Source organism: Tympanuchus pallidicinctus, unplaced genomic scaffold (genome assembly GCF_026119805.1).
Source record: "Tympanuchus pallidicinctus isolate F22 unplaced genomic scaffold, pur_lepc_1.0 scaffold13, whole genome shotgun sequence".
NCBI lineage: Eukaryota > Metazoa > Chordata > Aves > Galliformes > Phasianidae > Tympanuchus > Tympanuchus pallidicinctus.
This window is the reverse complement of record NW_026294648.1, coordinates 7,381,187-7,403,444: the sequence shown is the minus strand read 5'-3', so window position 1 is coordinate 7,403,444 and position 22,258 is coordinate 7,381,187. Positions and strand designations below refer to the sequence as shown.

Here is a 22,258-nt window from a genome sequence, read left to right as displayed (position 1 = left end):
TAGTGTTCCTGACAAGCGGGCCGTGCTGCTTTCTTCAAAGGGTCGCTTTAAGGTAAATTAGATTTTAAAAATGCAGGCACTGAGTCTTTTTTTGAAAAGCCAAAGAACGTTGAAAGCCCTTATGACTAAAGATACCCAAAGACATGGCGAAGTGGCAGCATGCCATGCGCTCATTGCTCACGGCAGGCTGGGCAGAACGGAGATGGAGAGCAGGCAGGCAGGCAGGAAAACCAGGGCGAATTTCAGGAGGAAATGGAAAAACCCTGCTCCCTCCCTCTGCAGATGCACATCCCTGTTCTGCTCTGCACCCCCTGCCCAGGCCAATGAGAGCTCACTGCACAGGAGGCTCAGACCCACAGCCAAGTTGAAAACGCAGCCCAGCCTTATCCAGACTGGTGTCTGGGTGTCGTCATAATGGACCCCGTTTTAGTCTGTCATAAATTTCAGTGTCAACTCTTCACTATTTATCGACTTTTTCAACCCCAGCACTTCACCAAGCTGCAAAGCTTCGTGCTCAGCAGGGCCTCTTCCTTCAGCCTCATCCCTGCATCCCCGTTCCCTTGTGATTCCTGAAGATCCCATCAGCTTCTGGGCAAGGACAATCTGTGTGATTGCTGCTTGTTACACTGCTGCCTCACTGCCTCATCCTTGTTGGATTCCACTGCTGGCTGTTTGGGGTAAGCCCTGGCTGTGCTCTCTCTTACATGTACACAGCACAGTGTGCACAGCATTCCAGCCCTGGGAGCAGGTGCAAGTTCTGCTGTTCATTCTTATCAGACTTTGGGCTGGTAGATGATGGTCATCAGGGGCTTTGGGTTGGTAAAGAAATGCCATCGAGGGTTTCCAGTGTGTGTCTTTCAAAGATTACTTATTTGCAGCTCCCAGTTTCCCTGTAAAATATGAAGGTAGCATTATCCCATTAGAGTGCTAGGGATAAAATCTGCAGTGAGCCCCAGGCACCCAAAGTGCCATCAGAACATGCAGGGGTTTGTAACCAGGGAACAACGACCTGCAAATGCAATGAGAAACTTGTAGCAGATTATTCTGGGGTTGGCATCTTCTATGTTGTCAGTTGATAAAGGGGTCTAATGACTCATGGCTGGAAATGACTCTTGCTCTACAGATGATTTGTTTTACGCATGAGAAGTAGAGTGTGACCTAGCATAGAGTGAACTTGAAAAAATGGACCATCCTCAAATCAAAATGTGTCTTAGGACCTTGCAGTCCCTCCTGGCATGCCAGCCACTATTATCCGTCTATCTCTGTGTATTTCCTGTATATATCCTCATATAGAGGAGTTTCTGGGAGGCACAAAAGTGGCTACATGCTGAGGTGCAGGAACCCGTTGCCCAGACACATACTGGGCCAGGTCCTCTCCAGAGGCTGCCTGGGGAGCAGCTGGGGATCTGTCCTGTTCCCCAGCACCTACAAGTCAGTCTGTGCTGTCCTTCGTTGCAGGAACCATTGGTTGCTGAGAGTTGCCTATTGCAGCAAATCCCAAAAGCACAACTCCTCTGTGTCCCTCCATTAGACCTTACCTAGTCTCAAGCACCAAGCTGGGACTGTTAGGCGAGGCAGCACAGGATCTTTGCACCAGAAAGGAGCTCACTTATTCCTGATCCCTTTCTGAGTTCTTTCGAGGCAGAACTCACCCCAGACCTTGCCCTCCATGTGTGTGAAAGATACAGTGTGCCCTTTTCTGCCAGAGACAACAGCCCTAAGCAAGGGAATGCATGCATCCGATACGAACAGTGCTCAGCTGTGCTCCGTGATGGAGGAGGAAATTTCTTCCTGCTTTATTTCTTAAATAGCTTCTAATTCTGAAGCCATTCTGCAGGCAGATTGCCCTCCCTGTGATTAATATTCTCTTTGCTCTGCAGCAGCAGGGGGCTCCTGCAGGGCACTGCACAACTCCTGCACACAGAGGCAGCGCCTGCCCGCGTGGCTGCGGGTCCTCGCAGCAGGAAAACGTGATGGATTAGAGCTAGCGAGCAGGAGGAGGAAGCAGCACTGCACTAAGAGTTATTGAACAGTCAGATTTACAGGTGCAGTTCTTTATCCACATGACTGTGTCTGGAGTAATAACTTGGGGGTAGGTGTGTAATTCTCTGTGGAAGGCACATCATAGCTTCCAATTTTCCCGTTGAAGACCAGCCTTGGTTTTCTGATGACAGGCACTAGTCAGATTTTTTTCCTTCATGCTCAGCTAGGTGCCTCCCCACCTTGGGGAGAGAACAGCAAGCAGGGTGGGCTCCAGTCCAGGTGGGAGCAGGAGAATGGGGCCCAAGCAGGTCCTCCCCTGGAGCACTGCAAAGCTCTGAGAACACAAACACAGAGAGCAGAGCCGTGGAAGGTTTACGTAACATGTCACAACTTTGTTTTGTGCTCCCATCAAATACATATTTTTTTGCTTCATCTTTTCCTTGTAGATTCTTAGTACGTATTATGTGAACAGACTGCAGAGCATTTTATTCAGAAGAGTTTAATTAACCTCAGCTAGCAAAAAGAAAAAGAATGTACAGAAGCTGTAGGGTAAAAAAAGATCATATTTAGAAAAAATAAGTGCAAATGACCTAAATGCATCAATTTTCTTAAGAGCCACACAATGCAGTCTGGATGCAGTCTGCAGAGACTGCGGGTCTGTGTCGCTGCTCCTTGTGTTCGCTCTCCCAGTCGGTGCCTTGGGGCTTCCCTCACACCACCCCTCAAGTCCGTAATGATCCTACCTGCTCTCATCCCTTTTCTTCTCCATCTGTTGCCTTTCTCTTAGGCACATCAAAACGCAGAGCTGTCAGGACCCCAGGAGATCAGCTATTCCCTTGTAGGATTAAGAGCACTCAGATCTTCTCTGACAGATGTTTATCTAACCCTATTTTTGAAAATCTCCAAGGAATGCTGTCTCAAGACTTCTGTATTTTGTCTGTTTTAGTGCTTAGCTACTCTTACAGCTGGAAAGATCTTTTTCCACGTATCTAATCTTATTCCCCTTTATAGTAAATTAAGTCAAACCACAATCAAAATGGAGAATAATTGATCTCTTCAAAGAATTTTTCATGTTTTTGAACAGTCATAGCACATTCCTTTTCATTTATGTTCTTTCTGGATTAACAGCTCTATTTCTTTGGCTTTTACCAATGATCAAGATTTCAGATTTTTTTTTTTTGTCTTTTTACATTTTCTTGCACTTATTTAACTCTTCGGGTCTTTTTTCATTGTGACATTAAAAATTGGGCAGTGTAAAGCAACTGGTCTTCATGCTGGCTCACCTGTAGTCAGGATGCAAGATAATACTACACTGATATAGCAGCATGTAAACAGAACCAATGTCTGTAGTTCAGTAATTTCCTCTTGACTGTCTCATGTGGTTTCCACGGAGTGATCAGGAGTAGCACTGTCCCAGCTGCAGTTTCTGCCATTTCCTACGCCTGAGCTCCTTTCACCAGTGCAGCTACCTCCATCGCTGATAAATCTCCATCTGTGTGCACCTATTTGCTTTGTCCCTCTGACATGTAGTACTTAGCAGCCCATTTAAGCAATCTGTTTTCATCTTCCACCACGCATCTGTTTTCCTTTATCCTGTGTGTGCTTGTTTGGTTCAGCTTATGTGCTTGAAGAAAGGAAAGACACAGTGTGCAGAGCAACAGGGCTCATTTCTCTATCCTGCCTCCTGTCTGCTTCTGCCACAAACCACACAAAGCAGTGCTGCTCTCATATCCTGTTTTTGTCCCAGAGTTTGATTTTCTTGTCCACATGCAGAAGAAGTTCCTTAAAACAGGGCTTTGGTCTCATTTGCCAGTTACATAGCTCAGATGAACTCCTAAATTTTGTTGGAACCATTTGCGTTGTCATCCAAGTGCATTTGAAGACACCAGTGCTTGGCAAGGAGTTAAGTAATACCTCTTTTTTCTTTAAGAGCTGTAAGAACATATGTGATAGAATACCGTGGCTCAAGAAATTATTATTGTTCTGATACTACAGATGTTAAAATTTAGTCAGTTAGTAAATAATATCAGTTTATTGAGTGTAGGCACAAAGAGAAGAGGAGTAGTAGCATATAGCTAAGCCATCCCAGATGACGGTACCCAGGTACAGGTATCAATCTGCTGTATGGACTGAGCTTTCCCAAAGCCAGATATAACGAGCCATATGCACACAGTGCTATGGGTGCTGGAGTCTGTAGCCAGTGGGTGGGGAATGGTGCTTCCTTTATGGAAGCAGGAAAGGAGTGCTCCATCAGCACAGAACAGTGATTGCCTCTCAGGGCTGGCTCTGAGCTCCCTCCTGGACTTCTGCATGGCTTCGTCCTCTCTGTGCATCCTCTCCTCAAGGCCTCCCCCCAGGGCCGTTTCTCCAGCAGCAGATTGGTGCCAGGCTGAGCTCTGGGGAGGCTGATGGAAGATGATTCATTTCTTCTTGTTATCAAAAAGCTTCTTCTTGAAATGAAAGTAAAAGCGGCAGGCAGGAGCTCTGTGCTTGTTGTCTTTTCCTGATTCCCAATGCGCTTATTTAATGCTCAAGGACAAAGCTGCAGCGTTCCTTCTTTGTATGTTTCCCTCAAACGCTCTTGATAGCTGAGCTTGTTATTTCCTGCTATTGCATTTTCCCCAGCAATAATCTTCTGAAAGCACTTGTGCGATTCCATTATCTCCTTATTGCTCCTCCAATAACTCCTAGGCAACACCGTTACCTTCGCACCCAATGCTCAGCAGTACCTGCAGCCCCCAGAGCACCGCAGCAGCGACTGTTCGGCTGCAGCCTGGGGAGGGGAAGGCACGGACGCTGTCTGGACGCATAGCACCTCCATAATGCTGTTAGAGCACTCACTTAGCTATTAAAGGGAGCTCATTGTGTTTGCTAAACAAAGAAAATGAGGGAAAAAACACACCGCGTTCAGTACGTATGTGCCCGCAAAAAGGTAATGCACAGAGTGGTGTTTTCAGCACCAGGCGAACAGGACGCTTGTGATTATTTATTTTCATAATATTTTCATGAGCAGCTCTCTACTTAGTCATGAATATTGCACAGAAAGTATGTTTGATCCTACTTCACCTGCCTCACAAGGACAGCTGCTTTCTTCTGGAAGTTTTCTGCAGCAGTGGTCGGCCGATTCTCTGTCAAGAAGAATATCTGTGGGTAGCACTAATTTGAGGAGCATATCTTTTTTTTTTTTTTTTCCAGTGAGGTTTGTTATCAAGTTCTTTGAGAATGTGAAGATGAATGCTATTTCTAAGAATTAGTTCGAAGCTAAAATGTAAACCAGTGCACAGTATTGATTTAATTGAACAGAATTTTAATGATGCTTCTCAGCATTTAGGTGGGGGCTAAGAAGAAAGAAGCAATTTGCCAAATCAGGGCAATGTAGAAAAGTTTTACAGTGTGCATGTTCAGCTTGAAATCTTCTTATGTTTAGGACAGCATCGTTGCTCAAAGCTTTCATCCAGAAAGGAGGCATTTGTGCAGTATGTTACTTAACAGGTATTTTTTTCCCCTACAGAGCATTCCAGAGGAGGGGGCCAGATTTTAAAGACTCCAACCTCCTGGGCAGTGCCCTGTCTCATAGTAGCCAACCCTATCTGGCACATCCATAAATATGTTGAAAAACTGACACACAGCTTATTTTTTGAGATGAATGATTTGTTTAAAACAATTCCTATTGCTTACCTTCATAAAAAAAAACCCTCACTCCTAAAGCTTACTTGAGTAAGTAAGTGCTGTATATTGATTTTCTTCCTCTCCAATGAGCCCTTTGACAAAACATTTATCTTTAGGCACTTTCAAAAACCAAAAAATATTTAAATAGATTAAATTAATATACCTAAACATTGGGTATTTACAGTGGGTAGAGGAAGACAATCTTGATGGTATGTTTCTGAATTTGTGTTTTTAGATACATGTATGTCTTGTAAATTGAAACACCCTCTCTGGTCATAACTTTTTGTAATTAATACTCTGCTTTCTGGTAGTCAAATATGACTTGTTATCTGTTCCATGAAAGAGGCCAATGCTCCTGTAACACCAGTGTAAATCAGGAATAGTTACATGAAAGGCAGCACCAAATGTGAAGGGCAGGACCAAAAGAAGTACAAAGAGGGAAGGGGGGAAAACAGGCAGGTGTCTGACTTTCACTGTGGTTAATCGTCACAATTTCACATCAGTGATGGAGAAGTTGACACAGTACTCTCAAAACATTGCTTTTAGTGCTATGTCTGCTGCATCTGCTGTTTCCCTGCTGCTGTGACCACGCAGCCGTGCCGGTGTGACAGCAGAAGGCTATTTCTGTTTTCTCCCTTCCTGATGGAGAGAAGTGAGCTGTTGCTGAAAAACAAGGGGGTGGGAATGATCAGTGTAGAAAGCAAGTGAAGATGAGGAGGTTTGGTCATAAAGATTATTGTAAATATCAAGAAAGGGAAAAGCAAAGATTTAAGCTGGCTCAAGAGGTTAAACCCAGATTATAGTGGGATAGAGTTTAAGAGTTCTTTGAATGGAAAACCGAGGGGATTTTTCTCACCAATGAATTGTGTAACAGTGGGAAATGGGTGCCAGGGATAAGAGGCACAGACCTGTTTTGCCCTGGTACCAAGAGCAGCTCTGGAAAAGCGAGACCCTGCTCTGCAGTGCCAAGTGGACACAAGCTGATTTCACAAGTTTTCTCTCTCTGTACAGCCTTTTTTTTTTTGCAGCGCAGGAATCCCATCAGGCTCCTGTCACGTGGAGCAGGAGAAATACCTTATGCTCAGTAAGAAGGTACTAAACCCGTGGGAGATGATGGAAGGGCTCTGTCTGCTCAAAGGTGGTTTTTCATTCCTGCAAGCAAAATTTCGCAGCATGAGGATCTGTATTTTGTTCTGATTTTTTTCTATGTTTCCCCTATTCATTCAGTCAGCAACAAATATATTCGCAGCAGACGAGGTTGGAAGACTGACTGTTTCACCATTGCTTCTTTCTTTTCCTCAGCCCTCCTGTGAATTCCCTGCTGAGCTCAGGCTCTGTAAGTACCTTACGATCAGCTCATCTCTCCTTTTGTCTCCACAGGACCTGATACGAAGAGATATTCTGTATTACAAAGGTCGCATAGACATGGATAAATATGAAGTGGTAGATATAGAAGATGGGAGAGATGATGACTTCAATGTCAGCATGAAGAATGCCTTCAAACTTCATAACAAGGAGACTGAGGAAATACACTTATTCTTTGCCAAGAAACTGGAGGAGAAGTTGCGATGGCTCAGAGCTTTCAGAGAAGAAAGGAAGATGGTAAAAGAAGATGAAAAGATAGGTGAGGAATATGAAATGGATCTGAAAGGAGGTTGTTGGTAATGCTTCATTTAGCCCCAAATGTTGAAGAAGCCCACATTGTTTTTAATTGTAGCATTACAGTTAAACCTTGTTCAGATGTCCTAGACTGCTCTTGTTGCTATGAAGTAGATCTCTTTCCAGTTCAGTCAGTGGTATTTTTGGCCCTCAATGAGCAAATTCTGCCCAGAGCTTCAAGCCTGGACCTCCAAGGGTTTGTGTGAAACAGAACTCTTGGGTCTCCTGACCCAGTCTTCTGGCTGCCTCCTTTCTGCCCTGGCTGTGCACGTCCTGTGCAGGGTAGGGAGGGGCCGAGTTGGTGATCAATCAGCCATGCCCTTCCCTCAGCATCAGCCCAGAAACTGACTGCAACGAGCGTCAGTTCAGGCTCAGTTTGTGTTGCTCAGCTGTAAAGTACTGGGCGAATTTACAATCCTGTTTATGGTAATAATAATAATAATAACGGATCTAATCTTAATCTCCCTTGCGCAGGGTCTGTATGGAAAGTATAAGCAGGCCTGTCCTTTCAAGGCAGATTTGCCTTCCATTGAAGCACCTTCCCATACACACAGCCTGCTGGGTGATGCTTTGCCACCTAGGGAGCTCTGTGTTTGCCAAACAGTGCAGAAAATCCCCCCCTCCCCAAAAGAAAGAGAGGCTTTGTAAGCAACTTCTGAATTGTATTTGCCGTGTTCCCTTTTTCAGGCTTTGAAATTTCTGAAAATCAAAAGCGGCAAGCGGCAATGACAGTAAAGAAAGTCAGTAAGCAAAAAGGTAACCGGCAACACGCACTGTGCCTGGTGATGTGAGGGTGGAGCGGGCTGGGCTGAATCCTGCTGGGCTAGGATCCAGTGTCTCCCTTGAATTTCCCTCTCCCCTTTCTCTTTTTTATAAAATACCGTTTGTGCTTTGTATCCTTTCTTAATGTATCTGTGGGCCAAATTAATCTCTGGTCTCATGTGGCAGAAGCCAGTGGAATTTCACCAGAGATGAATTTGATCTCGTTATCTCCAGTCTGGTGTCCAGAAGCTGTCCCTGGGGGCAGAAAACTTTCTTGATTGTTTATCTCAGGCTGAGATGGGAGAGAGTGTGAAGACGTGTAGGTTGTTTTGCTAATTCCCAAAGTGTGTCCCATTAGAAAAAGATGGCTAAAATATTGGACATGATAAGAGACCTTCCCCTTCCCTGCTTTTGGGAAGGGGATGCTTATGATTCTTGGGGCTGCCTGTAACTTTTAAAGGACAGCACAGTAGCATCAGCTCTAGGAAGGAATGTATCTTGGTAAAGATGTTATATATCTCTAATGTCAGGTTCATTTTCCAACCCAGGCAGACTACAGCCAACTAATAAATGCCATGCTATACACTAAACGGAGTCTCAACTGGTGAAACAGCTGTTGTTAATTATCTCTTGCAATAACTCTTGCAGCTCCAGGTTTTGAAGTAGTAAATATAGAGGGAAAGGAAGAGATGTAATTTTCCAGGTTTTCCAAGGCTTCACAAAGTCACAGGCATGTTAATTAGTTACTGAAGTACCTCAACGCAACCAGGACTATAAAAAGGTTTTCAGAGAATTCATAGTTTCTTGGCTATAGTGAGTCCCAGGCAGATTCTCGACAGGTTTTGGGTTGTTTTTTTTGTTTTTTGTTTTTGCAGAAGTTGAAGGAGCTCTTTGTTTTCTGCCTCACCTGTTTGTTGTCTACTGGCTTTGCTGGTCCAGTAGTGGTTCGCTAGGCCAAGTGTAACTGCCATGGTTTGCTGTGTCTCTCCATTGTCATTAGTCTTCTCCTCTCTATTAACCTCCTATGTTGTGTGCTGAGTTGTTCTCTAAAAGCTCTCCTGGCCAGATTTCCTAAGCTCCAAATACACACACACGCACAGGCAGGGACATGCACATGTCAGAGTCCATGTGGTTCTGGCAGCAGCGGACACCAGCACAAGCACAGGTTGGCACATCCACCCCCACCAGGAAGCAGCCATAGAAATTAAGGCAACTGGAAAACTGGAGAATCTGACTTGCATGATGGCCATGGCAAAAAACAGTTTTAATTATTCACTGTTCAATTAAATTATTAATTAATTATTAATTAATAATTTTACTGTTTAGTCATTAAGTACGTGACACGGTTCAAAGGTGCCTGAGCATGCCTACAGTACACCCAATTAAATCCCTGTACTTGCACTGTGACAAGCATAATAAGCCTAACTGTACAGTACCAATTTCTCATTCAGCATTTGCTCTCGTTTCCTCTCTTTCTCTTTCTCTCTCTTACTCTCAGATGAAAAGTGGGGGGATATTAACCTAGGCTTCTCTGATAAAAATTAATTAGCTTGTAAAACACTAGTCAGCATTTCTTTTACGCAGGACAAGCTTATGCTATAACACTGGGAGTTCTTTTCATGAGATGAAGTCCTTGAGATGGACAGAAACAGTCAGACCTCAGGTGCCCAGTTAGGCAAAGTCTGGCTCTTTTACTGAAAATAACAGCCAGTAGAACCATGAAATTAGTAGCTCTGTTTCTTTTGTCCTACATTGTGATACTTGTAGTCCAGCCTCAAATTACATAAGTTATTTACCTGCACTGAATGCTTGGCTGAAAACTCTTGGTTTTCTTACTCTGTTTTGCCCAAGACCCAAAGGCACAGGGCTGCTGTAACAGGGAGCTGGCGAAGTTGCTCAGTAAGAGAGAGGTAGGAGGGCATTCCTGGGAGTTGGCTTTCTGTGACTGATGGTTGAACCTTTCCACGTGCCTTTTACACGACTGCCCGTGAATTTGGCAAAGTGCTGCTTGGGGCTGCCTGTGTCCTCCCCATGCAGCCTCCCGCAGCAAGCCAGGAGCATTGGAAGAAGTTTAGGGTGTTTCAGGAACAACAGTTGTACCTGGAATGTGGTGAGGCCCCTTGAGAATAGGAATACTTTCACTGCATTTTCATGAGGACTATTTATTTGTTTCCAGTCAAGGACTTTGCTGGACAGGTCCCCGTGGCTCCTGCTTGCCTCATGGCTCAGCATCTGAGCTGACGTGGCAACAGCTCTGCTGCCATGTCAGTGGATGCCTATTACAGGCTTGTTTCTAGATCATCTCAGTCATTCCCTCCATCTCTTAAATGGGAAACCATGGTAATTTCCCTGTCACAGAATACTTAAGGAAGAGAGAAAAGCTGTGAAGGAGGTGAAATGGAAAATGCAATCAACTTTGTTAGAGGTGAAGCAGAAAAACATTTTTCAAATAGTATAAACAGCAGCTTACTTCATGTGCTGTTGTACCACACCTCCCAGAGGTATTCCTTGGGAGCCAGCTGGTGCTGTTCTGAAAGGAAGCATTTAAACCACAGCTTGCTGCAGCACTCTGGGAGACACTAGGGGGTCACCCAGTAGTGGGAGGCAAAATCCTAAAACTCAGCTTTCTAAACGGATGGAAGCTTCTTTTGGGGGACTGATTGAGAGCACAGCTCTGTGTTGTGAGAGATTTTCAATCCCACAACAAGGATCCTCTGTGGAGCACAAGCCAGCCCATTTGGAAGCAGCCATCTCCTGATGCTCATACCCACACAGAAATGTGTGCAGGCATGCAGTGCTGGGCTTCCTTCCAAATCAATTTAATGATGCATAAGGTCAGATTTCAGCAATATACTGGGATTTGCACTACTTATTGGATCGGGCAAAGCATAATGATATTAAACCAGGTGCCTTAAGACAACATTAAACCAATTTTCAGCCTTCTTTAAGTCCATTAGACATATAGTAAATGGGCAGTGTTGGTTGTGCAGCTTACCAACAGGTAGGGAAAGGGGCTGTTTGTTGCTTTGTCTTTCCGCATTGATCGTTCGAGGTTTTGCCTCTCTGTTACAGCCCTTTAGCCTCTCTCAATGTCAGCCTTGTAACTGGGAATAGAATTCCGTGTAGTGTTTCCTAGAAATAGTAAAACAACAGAGAAATTTATTTGGCTTGACTTACCAAAACAACATTTTTTTATGCTGCAGTCAAGCAAGCGTGCAGTTTCTCTGCAGATCAGTCCAGGTGCCACTAAAGACCTTTGCTACCTGCACTGGCAAGCATGACATTAAGATAGCATCGAGCTGCACTTCCAGAATTGCATTTGTGATTGACGATAGCCGTGGAAACCAGGCTAAAGCTGCAATGAAAATGGATCCCTTGTGCATCTCCAGTCCATTCTTAACGCAGACACAGGATTATCCAGCTTACTTTTTCGATTTCTGAGTGTCTGAAAACAGAAGGCTCCTTTACTGCCTCTATCCATCACGGGCTTTGTTCTGACGGCCACTTTTAATCTCCCCTCCCAACATTAGTGTTTGCAGCATTTAGAAACATTCCATTACTTATCGGATCCTCGGCTCTGTCTGCATCTGTTCCCATGCAGGACAGCACATGGGCTATCTCCTTTCCTCAGGCACATGAGGGATTTTGCCTGTGTTCCTAGAAGCTGTCAGCCAGGGCTTTCAGGGTGATTAGAGGTTCCACTGCCTAGTAAAGAGATTCTCAAAGCTCTGCTTCCCAATAATATTTCCATTTTGGAAAATGAAATGCCTGTACAAATGTAAAGAAGTGACCTTTGAGCTGGTGAGAGGGTTTCCCCGTGCCAGGAGCTCCGCAGGGCCATGCTATGGGCCAGCTCTTTCTTGTCATTCTCCCTGTCTTGTGCATTCTCCTCTGCACTGTGCAATAGCTTCACCAAAGACAAGTCTTTAGCCTGATGAGCTGGGACGTGTGGAAGGAGGAAAACATATATTCAGTCACCATTATCCCTAGCCTTGAGTGTAGAAGGATGTTGTCATTAAATCTGCCCATAAAAACTCAGCTATGCAAACTCCAGCAGGGGTTAAATCATCAGCCAGCATGAGCTGCTTTGGCCTGCAGTAAAACTCCCTCTGAGTCACCAAATTCTGCTAACTTCTTCTCTTCTGATTACTTGAGCTCACAGCTAACTGTCTCATAAAACCCTGACCCACACTCTCAACAGCTTTTCTTTGACATCTCAAGCTTCTGCACTTTAAACTCTCCCCCAGCAAGCGTGCATAGCAAAACAAGATGACTGCACATGAGCATACTTATGCTGGCTTCATCTTGCCAGCAAAGACAGGTCTTACCAGGCATCGGGGTCTGTAGGAACCTCCTGTAGTATTCCTGAGTGTCTGAACCTATTTTACTGCATCTTTGTTTCTATCTAGATTGACCCTGGTGTGTTTCCCCATCCTATTCATGCCTGGGGATTTGCAGCCTTAGGAGAAATGAAAAACACTGAGCAACACAGACTAAGCTTAGAAACAAAGAGGGGCATTGTAGATAATCAGGGTCATTTCCCTTTTTCACCGAGCTTCCCACTGCAAGGGAGAAATAATGGAGCTAAATGTGTTCTCGGTGGCATTTCCCCACAGATTCAGATAAATCACTGGGCTTATCCCATTGCCTGTAATATAGAGGCTCCACCCACGCCTCTGCAGTTTGCCCCAGCACTTTGTAGTGCTTTGGTCCACATACAGTAGTCTCTGTGATGATCACTGGCACAGGTGCCTTCTCACTCAATGTATTATGAACCCAACTGGAGTAAGGAGTTTCATCTGAGAACTGATGTGATACTGAAGAAAACCATCAATATTTTGGCTAGGAGACCTCTGATGTATGTTTTTGGTTACTCAGCAGTGGGCACATGCTTCTGAGCAAATTCCCCAGGGGGGTTTTTGGTGAGCTGTGAAACAGACCTCTTGGTTTTCCTGTAATACCAAGCCCTCATTTGAAGAGCCAACATGTGGCCATCAACATCACATTGAGATTCTAATTGCAGTAGGGCTGTCAGCCCAGACACTGCTGTACTTTCAGTTCAGTGAGGTATTTTGGGTGAGAGGTAGTGTTTCTGGGTGCATTTCTTCAACCCAGAAGACACTGCATTTCAGGGCAGTGAAAGATGAAGAGATCTCTTCTATCAGTGAAACAGACTGAGCATTCTTTGCTATCACTGCAGAGAATGCTGGAGGAGAAGGGCTATATGCATATGAGACAGGATAAATGAGTTTTCAGCTGGCTTTGATGGATAAAACCCTAGTATCATTTATTCCATCTTGCCTCATTTAGTTTTTGCCTGTCACACGAGGAATCATTATCTTAATGTCTAGTCTAATGACACCAGGTAGCAGTAACAGACTTGATAGATTCAGGGAGGTAAAGTTACCTCAGTAGTTGCTGGCTGTGGAACAGCCCAGGCACAATCCCCATGTTTTCCTCTGTTGCATTTCTCAAGGCTGCAGAGTCCCCCCAAGCAGCAGTGAGCACTTTTCCTCCAAGACAGAGAAGTTAGACAAGTGCCTAGAAAAGGGAGCTAAGGCAGGTTCTCCGCACCAGCACCATTTCTGGTAATATCTACCTCTACCAAACCACTGAGTACAGTCCCCTGCAGTGTAAAGAGCCATGGCTAATGCACCACATAATGCCCTTGAATTGGGTGAGTATGACAAAACTTGAGTCAGGCAGTTTAGCATGGAGGTGAAAAGCAGTGCAGTCCATGGCTGCTCAGGACTGCTGCTGGAGGCAGACATTTCCTTCTCGCAGCCCCCATCCTCACCTCTGGCTGTAACAACAGCCTTCAATCAGCAGAACTGGTGTCAGATACAGAACAGTTTGCTAACTCTAAATACGACAGTGACCAAATGAACAGTGGAGAGGTGCTTTGAGATCCTCTGTTGAAACGTGCTGAAGAAGGGCAAGGGGCTGTACCCATTGAGCCATGGCTTCTTGTTTCTTTAAACTGAACTTGTCACTATTGCAGGAATAATTAACCATACAGCAATTAGTGTTCTTGAGGTATGTTCCCTGCTACCTGTGTTGCATATGGGTTACAGTATTAATGAGGAGACTGAATTTCTGAGATGCAGGAGCAGCTGAGATCACAGGGAATGAAGGCTCTGCAGCACAGCACCGCTTCCCTCCCAGCCAGCAGCCGTCCCTCGGCCAGCAGGGAAATGAGGTGGTGACATTTCATTGTCTCCCACGCAGCTCCGGCTAACGAGCAGCGCAAAATCTAGATGGATAGGTAGAAGAAAAGCCTATGAAATAGCTCCTGATTAAAGTCTGAGATTAAAAACTTAAAGAGTGAGGGTGGAATAACCATCTCGTAAGGCAAGTTCTGTGGTTATTATATAGGCAAATCTGAGTGTGTTCTGTGTATGTTTTGTATTTGCACTGGTGAGGCACAGTGCTGATAGAGCCATCCCACTACGTTGTAACTGGATCTCTCTGCACGTGTCCATGTGGATTGCCTGTGAGTTAACAGCATGCTCCTAAATCTTCAAGTGCTAGTCAAGTCCTGTTACAACCTCAGATAGAGGGAAGAAAAAGAATTAGGAGGAAAAAAAGAGACCATGATAGATCTTTCTGTTTTCTTCTGAGTCGAGATATTCAAAAGATTCCAAGTGACGTATTCCAGCACTAAAAAAAGACATGACTTCAACTGACAGTGCAGCATCTCTCTTTACCAGTTTTGTCTAGCCAAAGCATAAACCCTGGAGTTTTCTTTGTGCTCATTCCGAAGAGATTTCCATACCCCCACCCTGCTAGACAATCTTGCTATGCAGCTGCAGCCTTTCTATTCTGCTACAGTGTAGAATTATGCATGAACCAGCAGAAGGAGCTCCAAGTCTGGTCATTGGTGTATAGCTGCTTTCTAATGCCTTGGAAAGGCAGTGTAGCAGCTGTGTGTAGAAATCATTACTTATCTATCGATTCTTTCCCTTTGTGCTTTGAATTCTGTTCGCCAAGCAGCCCAAAATTGCATTGGAAACGAGCTGTGCTCATTTCTTTCTGTTGAATTGCAGTGAAGTGATGGCTTTGCATATATAAAATCCCTCAAGAGACAATTTTGCACAACAGCCCCGAGTTCTGATGAGAGAACAAACCACTTCAGAGTGGAACAGAAAAACAGCAACCTGTCATACTTTTTCCAGAATTGCTCTTTTTTGGCTTTTGAAGATGTTCAGATTAGGTGAATTTCTCTGCCTCCCCCACTCATAATTCCTGTGTTCCACATTGTCAAGAACACGGGTATGTCAAAAACAAAGCCATTCTTGGGGCACCTCTAGCTTTTGCAAAGTGCTGTATCACTGCTTCACAAGAAAATGTATTCTCAGGGAATTATCAGCCTGACTTGCCAGAGCACAATTGTTTTTATTTGCATGCCCACAAACACATAGTGATTATGCATGCCATTGAGATGCACAGTTTTGATCATTTAGGCCATGGACGTCATTTGATAAATATGATAAATATTCAAACCTTTGGCTGCTTATTCAAATAGAACCAACCAGCTTTTGAAGCTCATCCAACTTAGATGCTAATGATATCAACCCCTACATCCTTGAGAAGTGATAGACAAAAAACTTTGAAGAATATTAGTCTGAGCTTCCTTACCGAGGAATGTGGCAATGTGTGTTTGCATGGGTATGTTCCAGATGGGAGTAGAGGTTTTCCAGGAGTTTGGACCCTAAGGGCTCTCCTGGGGAAGAACTGAAGGGGGTTGCTAGTGATCTGGCCAGGGGAGTCTGCCTTTTTCTCTTTTGGAGAAGACAGACTATGGATTATGTTCTTTGCAGTGTAATTCCATCAGTGTCAGTGGACTTTAGCCAGACTGTCTTTTCTCTACTTCTCCAGCCTTCCAAGTGTGTAACACTTTGCTGATCCAGGAGATTTCATAGCAATTCTTTGTTGAGACTAAAGAATAGCAGTTCACCCTCTACAAATGGGTTTAAAAACAATAAAGAGCTCAGCCTTGCTCAACACGGCAGACCAGATGCATCATGAGGCTAGCTGCGATTCTGCAGCCACAGAGTGCAAAAGGCGTAGGGCTGTGTCACTAAGCACTGTGGTGTTGAGGTCTTTCAAAGCTAGAAACAACTGCTGTGTGTCCTTTGGTAGCAGCTTTAGATTCACAGCTCTTTTGTGTTGTGAAGCATTATTTAATCATGCTGGTGGCTTTGACTTTGGGTTGAAGATCCAGACCACGTAGCAATAGAATAAGATTTATTTCCCAACACCAGACATGTAAGGGACAACCATATCCTCATCTTGCCACAGATCCTGAGAGTCCTTACCAGCCTCTCCTCACTTGGTGAGCCAAGCACCAATGGCTGGGGGTCTCCATGGGAATGTCTTCACATGTGTGTGGCTTCAGTTTACTCTCCAGGCTCTGTTCACGTGTTGAATTGCCTTCCAACAAGGCAACTAGGATCAGGACAGCGGTAGAAGGGAGGGAAGAGATGGGGTAGATATGAGCTTAAGTCCATGCTTTGCTCTTGTGTGACATCACTGGCTTAAGTCACTGTGTGGCAAGTGCAAACTGAGCGTTGGGTCCCACCAGGAAGGATGGTACAGAAATTGACTTAGGTGTCCCAGCACTGACCCCACTCTGCAGATACGCTGGAGAGGTGCTTGGGAAAGACAGAGACAGGACAAATACAGCTGCAGAACAATTCCAGACTGCTCTTTTCAACTGAGTTTGAAATATTAACTGTGTTGAATTTGTTAAAGGTTAATGAGTAATGAACCATAGAGCAGTTTCTATCCACCATAAGGAAAGGCCTCAGTTACTCCCTGTAGGCAACAGAGAGAGAGGCATGGTTTGATAGTATTTGCTGCAAAGGAGAAATCAGTTAGCTATAGTCAAGATGGTATCTCGATTTGGTCCGAACCTTTTTAAGGTTTTTAGCAATTCAGGATTGGTAAATTCTATAGCAAGGGGAAGCAAATTAATTCTCTCTCCTAAAGCCATCCTAAAGCCGTAGCTTCATATCTAAAAGAAGCCCTGGATTGCAATTTGGCAACATACAGAAATTGTCAGGTGAGCTCCATGAGTGCACTCTGTGAGGCTTTTTCCTTTGTCTGTAAGTACCCAACTGTGTGCAGCCCTCCTGTTCCTGGGCCGGCCGGTGCTGGTCCCACAAAGCATGTGTTTGTATGTGAGTAGGAACCACTAACTGAACGCAGTTGCATTTCTTTGACACACACTGCTGTGGTACCTGGGTGCTAATCACCGTATTTTGCCTTCTCTAGCACCTTCCCAGCCGAGGATCTCAAAGTGTTTTACAAACATTAATTAATTTAGCTTCACAACCCTCGTGTGAGGTAGGTGGGTCATGCCATCCCGCTTTCCAGATGAGGACACTGGTCTACTTGGTAGAGTCACCTCGTTCCTGCGGTTAAAAACAGGGAGGCAATGGCCTCGAGATGGCCCTTGTGAAGCTTACCACCCGTCATGCGGCCGGGACTGCCCTCCCCACAGAAGGAAGAGCAGTTCTGCATGCAGCAGAGGGGATCCAGAGATGGCCAGAGCTTACAGCAACCTGCTTCAGAGCCCTGCTCCTCCCGGCTTCTGCCCTTTTCTGGAGTTGTGGCTTCCAGCTGATCACAGCACCTTGAGGCTGAAGGAGGGATTATCCCTAGTCAATGGCTCAATGGCATTGTGGAGAGGAAATGCAGAAGTAGCTCTGTGACTTTTCCCTATAGTCTGTGCTTCGGGGGCTCCATGCCTCCTTCCTGTTACACTCCCATTCACCCAGAACTGCAATTTGTGCATCATCCTTTACAATGGGCTGTGTAGGTCCCAGCTTGCTGAAGCTCACCTTTCTAGTGAGAAAGCTGTCAGAGCAATCTCCCCTTACCCCTTTCCTGCACACAACTTGTGACTCATATACATGGGAATTGTTCCCCAAGCCAGGACAGACCCTGACAATGTATCCCTGCCAGTCTTTCCATTGCTACCCATTCGGATTGAGCAGAAGCAGCCTTTTCTGCATCGCCTATAGCCATTTTTGGCTGAAACAAGACCAGTAAATTAAAAAAAAACAACACAAACACCCTATGGAAAAGTCCTACAAACCTTCTGACATAAAGAGCTGCCCTTTGTATCAGCTGAATAGCACTGAAGCGACACAGGTCCCTGCAGGAGATTCCTCCCAAACTGCCATGCTCTGTTCCATTCCAGCACAAGAGCTGGCGCCAAGTGGTCCCTAGGGTCGTGCTGCTCAGGGCCGGTCACAGGGATGCATTTGGGGCACAGCTGCCTGCTGAGTTTGGATGGGAGGGAGGGCGAAATCCAGCTTGGAAACTGCAGGTGCTAGATTTGAGAGCGGAATCAACTGCTGTGGTCTCTGCCTTTGAGTGACTGTGTATGGCTTGGCCACGTGTTTGTTTCTTGCTAGGTCATGCAGGACTTTTCCATGAGGGCAGGCAAAACTCTGCCAATACAATAAAGTAATGGATCTTTAGCAAATCTTCAGCTTGCAGTCTAGCGTAGGTAGCCTCTGAGCTGGGAGTTCAGGCAGCTGCTGCATTTCTCCACAGATTTGCTGTCTCTAGCATGTCTCCCTGTTGTTTGGGACCCTGGTTATTAAGTGTTAAGAAGCGATAGCATGATGGAGAAAGACTATTGACCCAATTGCACTTTGACTGATCTGTTTCTTTTTCCCCCCAATCATCGATGCAGGTGTGAGCTACTCCAAGTCGGTTCCTCCAGCCTACCCACCACCCCAGGATCCATTAAATCAGGGACAATACATGGTGACAGATGGCATATCCCAGTCCCAGGTCTTCGAGTTCACCGAACCCAGACGCAGCCAGGCACCATTCTGGCAAAACTTCAGCAGGTTAACACCATTCAAAAAATAATACTTAGAGAGATGGAGAATTTTAACTTAAAAGAACTTAAAAAAATAAAAATAAATAAAATTATATTTATAGATGGACCTTTTTTCGGAGAAGCACTGTTGCAACTAAATATATATACATATATATATGTATACACATTTAAAAAATAATACATATATATATATACATATATGTATATATATAGAAGGACCAAAAACTTTTTTTGTTGTTTTTGGGAAGCAGTCTGCTACTAGATAGTAGGAAGCACCAATGATTTCTAATCATGTGACCTTTTTTATTTTATTCTATTGGTCTGACATTGTTTTTTTCCTTTTTTTTGTGTGTCTTCATTTTCATTGAAGTTGTCATTGGCATCCCAGAATGCTTTCTTGCTTGTTTGAATTCTTCATCGAAGTTCCTCATGGACTATGTTGGTGTATATTTTATTTTATTTTATTTATGGGGGGGGGGGGTTGTTTGTTTTTTGGGGTGCTGGGAGATCTCTGCTCCATCTCCCTCCCTCTCCATCCCTTCCTTGGCTGTCCCAGAGTTACCATTTCAGTGAAGAGCATCGATCCTTTCCCATCCCTGTCCTGCATTCTCTGGTCTGACTCGTGCCTGTCTGGATGTGCTCCCTTGTGCACCATGCTCTGCTGCGCAGTATTTCTCTGGCTTTAACTGTTTTGTTGCGGGCAGTTGAAAACAAGCAGAAGGGGTAGCAGCTATTTAGGAAGCGAGAGATGGGTTTTCCTCAGTTAACTTACTGCATTTTTTAAGCTGTCTTTTTCTCAATTCAGTGTGATGTGATCACGCTCAGAGTGAGACTGAGAAAAGAATATCAGGGGCTTTTTTTTTTTTTTTGCATTTAATTTTGTTTCTGTGGGGTTATCTTTGATTTGGATTCATTCTCTTTTTAAGCTGAGACTCAACTCTCTGAAAAGCCCACTATCTTTGTTTTCCATGCAAAGATAAAAGCTTAAAAACCGACGGCTTCATGCCCCCCATTGCAGCTAGAGAAAATTGGCTATTAGGCTTCAACAAATGGCCACTTTTCTTTCTTCAGGAACTAAGGTCCCATCCCATTGGCCGCAGTCAGGCCCACACAGTACTGCATTAAGGAACCACCGATGGCTGTGTGCAGGAGCAGTGATCCCAGAAGCGAGGGCCGTGCCCGCGCTCACTGCCTGCTCGGCTCTGTAGCACTTCAGACAGCCGGCTTCACGTCGGCACGGAGCTCCCAAGCAAAATGCAGCAGGCATCCATTAGCAGAAGGATAACTGGGAGTATCTACCTGGTGTTTCATGCACCCAAAGCTGCAGAAGAGTTGAGGACTGCCTCTCAGGAAAGGTACGGATGTGACCTGAGCAGGTCAGCCGTATGCCCATGACCTAATCCAAATCACCAACCAGTTAAATCTGAACTGCAGTGGCATCAGTGTCAGTGGGCTCTGGAGCGATTAGCTGAATTCTCCAGATCTCTTTCTCTCTCTTTTTCTCCCTCTGGAGATTGATAGCTGTATTTTCAAAGACACCTCCTACAATTTTAGCCTTAAGTACATTCGCTTCCAAGCACAAACGCTTATGTTTAAGCTCATAAAACAAACCATTGTGCACTAGGACAATTGGGATTGTTTAACCAGGCTTAGAAGATGAATTTAAACTTTGCAGAGCTATTCTGCAACCTCCTTTAAAAATGCAAGTCGAAATAATAGATCATGATATTTATATTTTTCTTTCAAATTTGATACCCCATGTAAGCACCTCAGGCCAGTAGCATGGACAAATGTGTTTTTATCACTTCAGAAAATGGCAAAAGCAGAGAGTGCGATTTTAGTTTTTCCATGGAGCTTGGGTTATTTCAGGGCACATCAGAAGGCAGCAGCTGTATTTTTTCTTTAAGTACAAAAATAATCTCAGCACCTTAGGGTCACCTACAAACCTATCAGTGCAACAATGCCAGGCTGGCATTTTGGAGAGGAGGAGTGGCCCCTCTGTGACAGGCAGCAGTGAAACACTGAGAAACCCGCATAGGAGGCAGCCAAATTTTGTAACACAGCTAATTTCTATCCTCTTTTGTATCTTTGCATTTTTACATTTCGATTTTCATACTGAACACGTAGCAGTTATTATGTTTGCTTAACAGAGTGGGTTATTTAGAGAAGTGAATGGAATCGGTTTGCAGAAGTTAACTGAAATGTTTCACTGTTTCTGAATGGCTGGAGAGAGATGCAGAGAGAGAGAGAAAGAGAGAGAGATCACAATCTGTTGTCAGCGTGATAGAAATTTCACTTATTCCTTTTCCTTTTTAATTGCTTAGGGGAAAAAAAGAAAAAGTAACAAGCACATTAGTTAAGCCTATTCATTTACTGTTTTGTGCCTCAGAGAGTGAGAATGAGACATCCATAATTTTTATGAGAAGATGCTTCCTAAATATTCAGCGCTAGGAAAAAAGAAACTCCACCGCCACACCATTATTTGCATCATAACTCAAGACTCGCTCGATCTGACAAGGCCACTTGTTGGACTCGCAGCTTCCTTCTTAAGTGGAAAGCCAAAACTAACGAGCGCCGCTAGCGCTTGCCGAAGCCGGGTGGCAGGCGGAGCAGCCGCAGCCGCTTGTTCCAGAGGGAAGAGGGGCTTGGCTCTCAATGGCGCTCAAGAAAGCCCTTCCCTTCCCTTCCACAAATGGCCAAGGTGCTGCAAGAGATGGAGCATTATCGCAAAGAAGAACCAGCACTGGGTCCCACTTTTACTACCTACCGTGGCTTTCCCTATAGGGAGCAGGGCTGGGCTGCCTCGTTGCGTCTGAAAGTGCTGGAAGCAGCACAGATGCTGTCAGATCGGGGTGATTTTGACTGAGCATCTGATAGAGACTTTCATTTCAATGCCAGACAGGAGGAACCCACTTACCATTCCATATGCAGAAATGAGAAAGTTGTAACAAACTTACATGTTTACGGTATTTCTCTGGCTGAAACTATATATATATATATATAAAAAAAACCAACAACAAAAATACCCTCTTCCCTAGGTAAATGACATGCATTACCCCTTGACCTAGTCACTAGAACAGAGGATCTAAATTCAAGACTTTTGCCTCCCTACCCTCTCAAAACAATCAACCAAGGATCAACCTAGGTGCATCTAACAGTTGTAAATAGAAAATAATACATAGAGAAATATATTTGAAATCTGTTTCAGTTTCTGGATGGTCACTGGCCATCCATTGCAATGTTATTGATAGTACACTGTGGTGCTTTGGGTTTCTGGTTTTGTTCTCTTTATGCTCTGTCATCTTTTCATCGCAGCTACATTTC

The 22,258-nt window shown here is 44.6% G+C and overlaps 1 protein-coding gene across 10 annotated transcripts in view; it reads left to right on the top strand.

Annotated features, from left to right (window-relative positions):
- The window catches only part of ARHGEF9 (Cdc42 guanine nucleotide exchange factor 9), a 192,561-nt gene that overhangs the window by 164,411 nt on the left and 5,892 nt on the right, over window positions 1-22,258 (top strand). For 7 of the 10 annotated variants that reach the window (XM_052672861.1, XM_052672867.1, XM_052672871.1 and 4 more), the window contains 3 exons: window positions 7,033-7,276; window positions 7,999-8,067; window positions 18,782-21,957. In XM_052672861.1, coding sequence (XP_052528821.1) covers window positions 7,033-7,276; window positions 7,999-8,067; window positions 18,782-18,963 — 495 coding nt within the window. In that variant the 3' untranslated portion in view covers window positions 18,964-21,957. The other 3 variants (XM_052672862.1, XM_052672864.1, XM_052672863.1) reach the window with 3 other exon arrangements.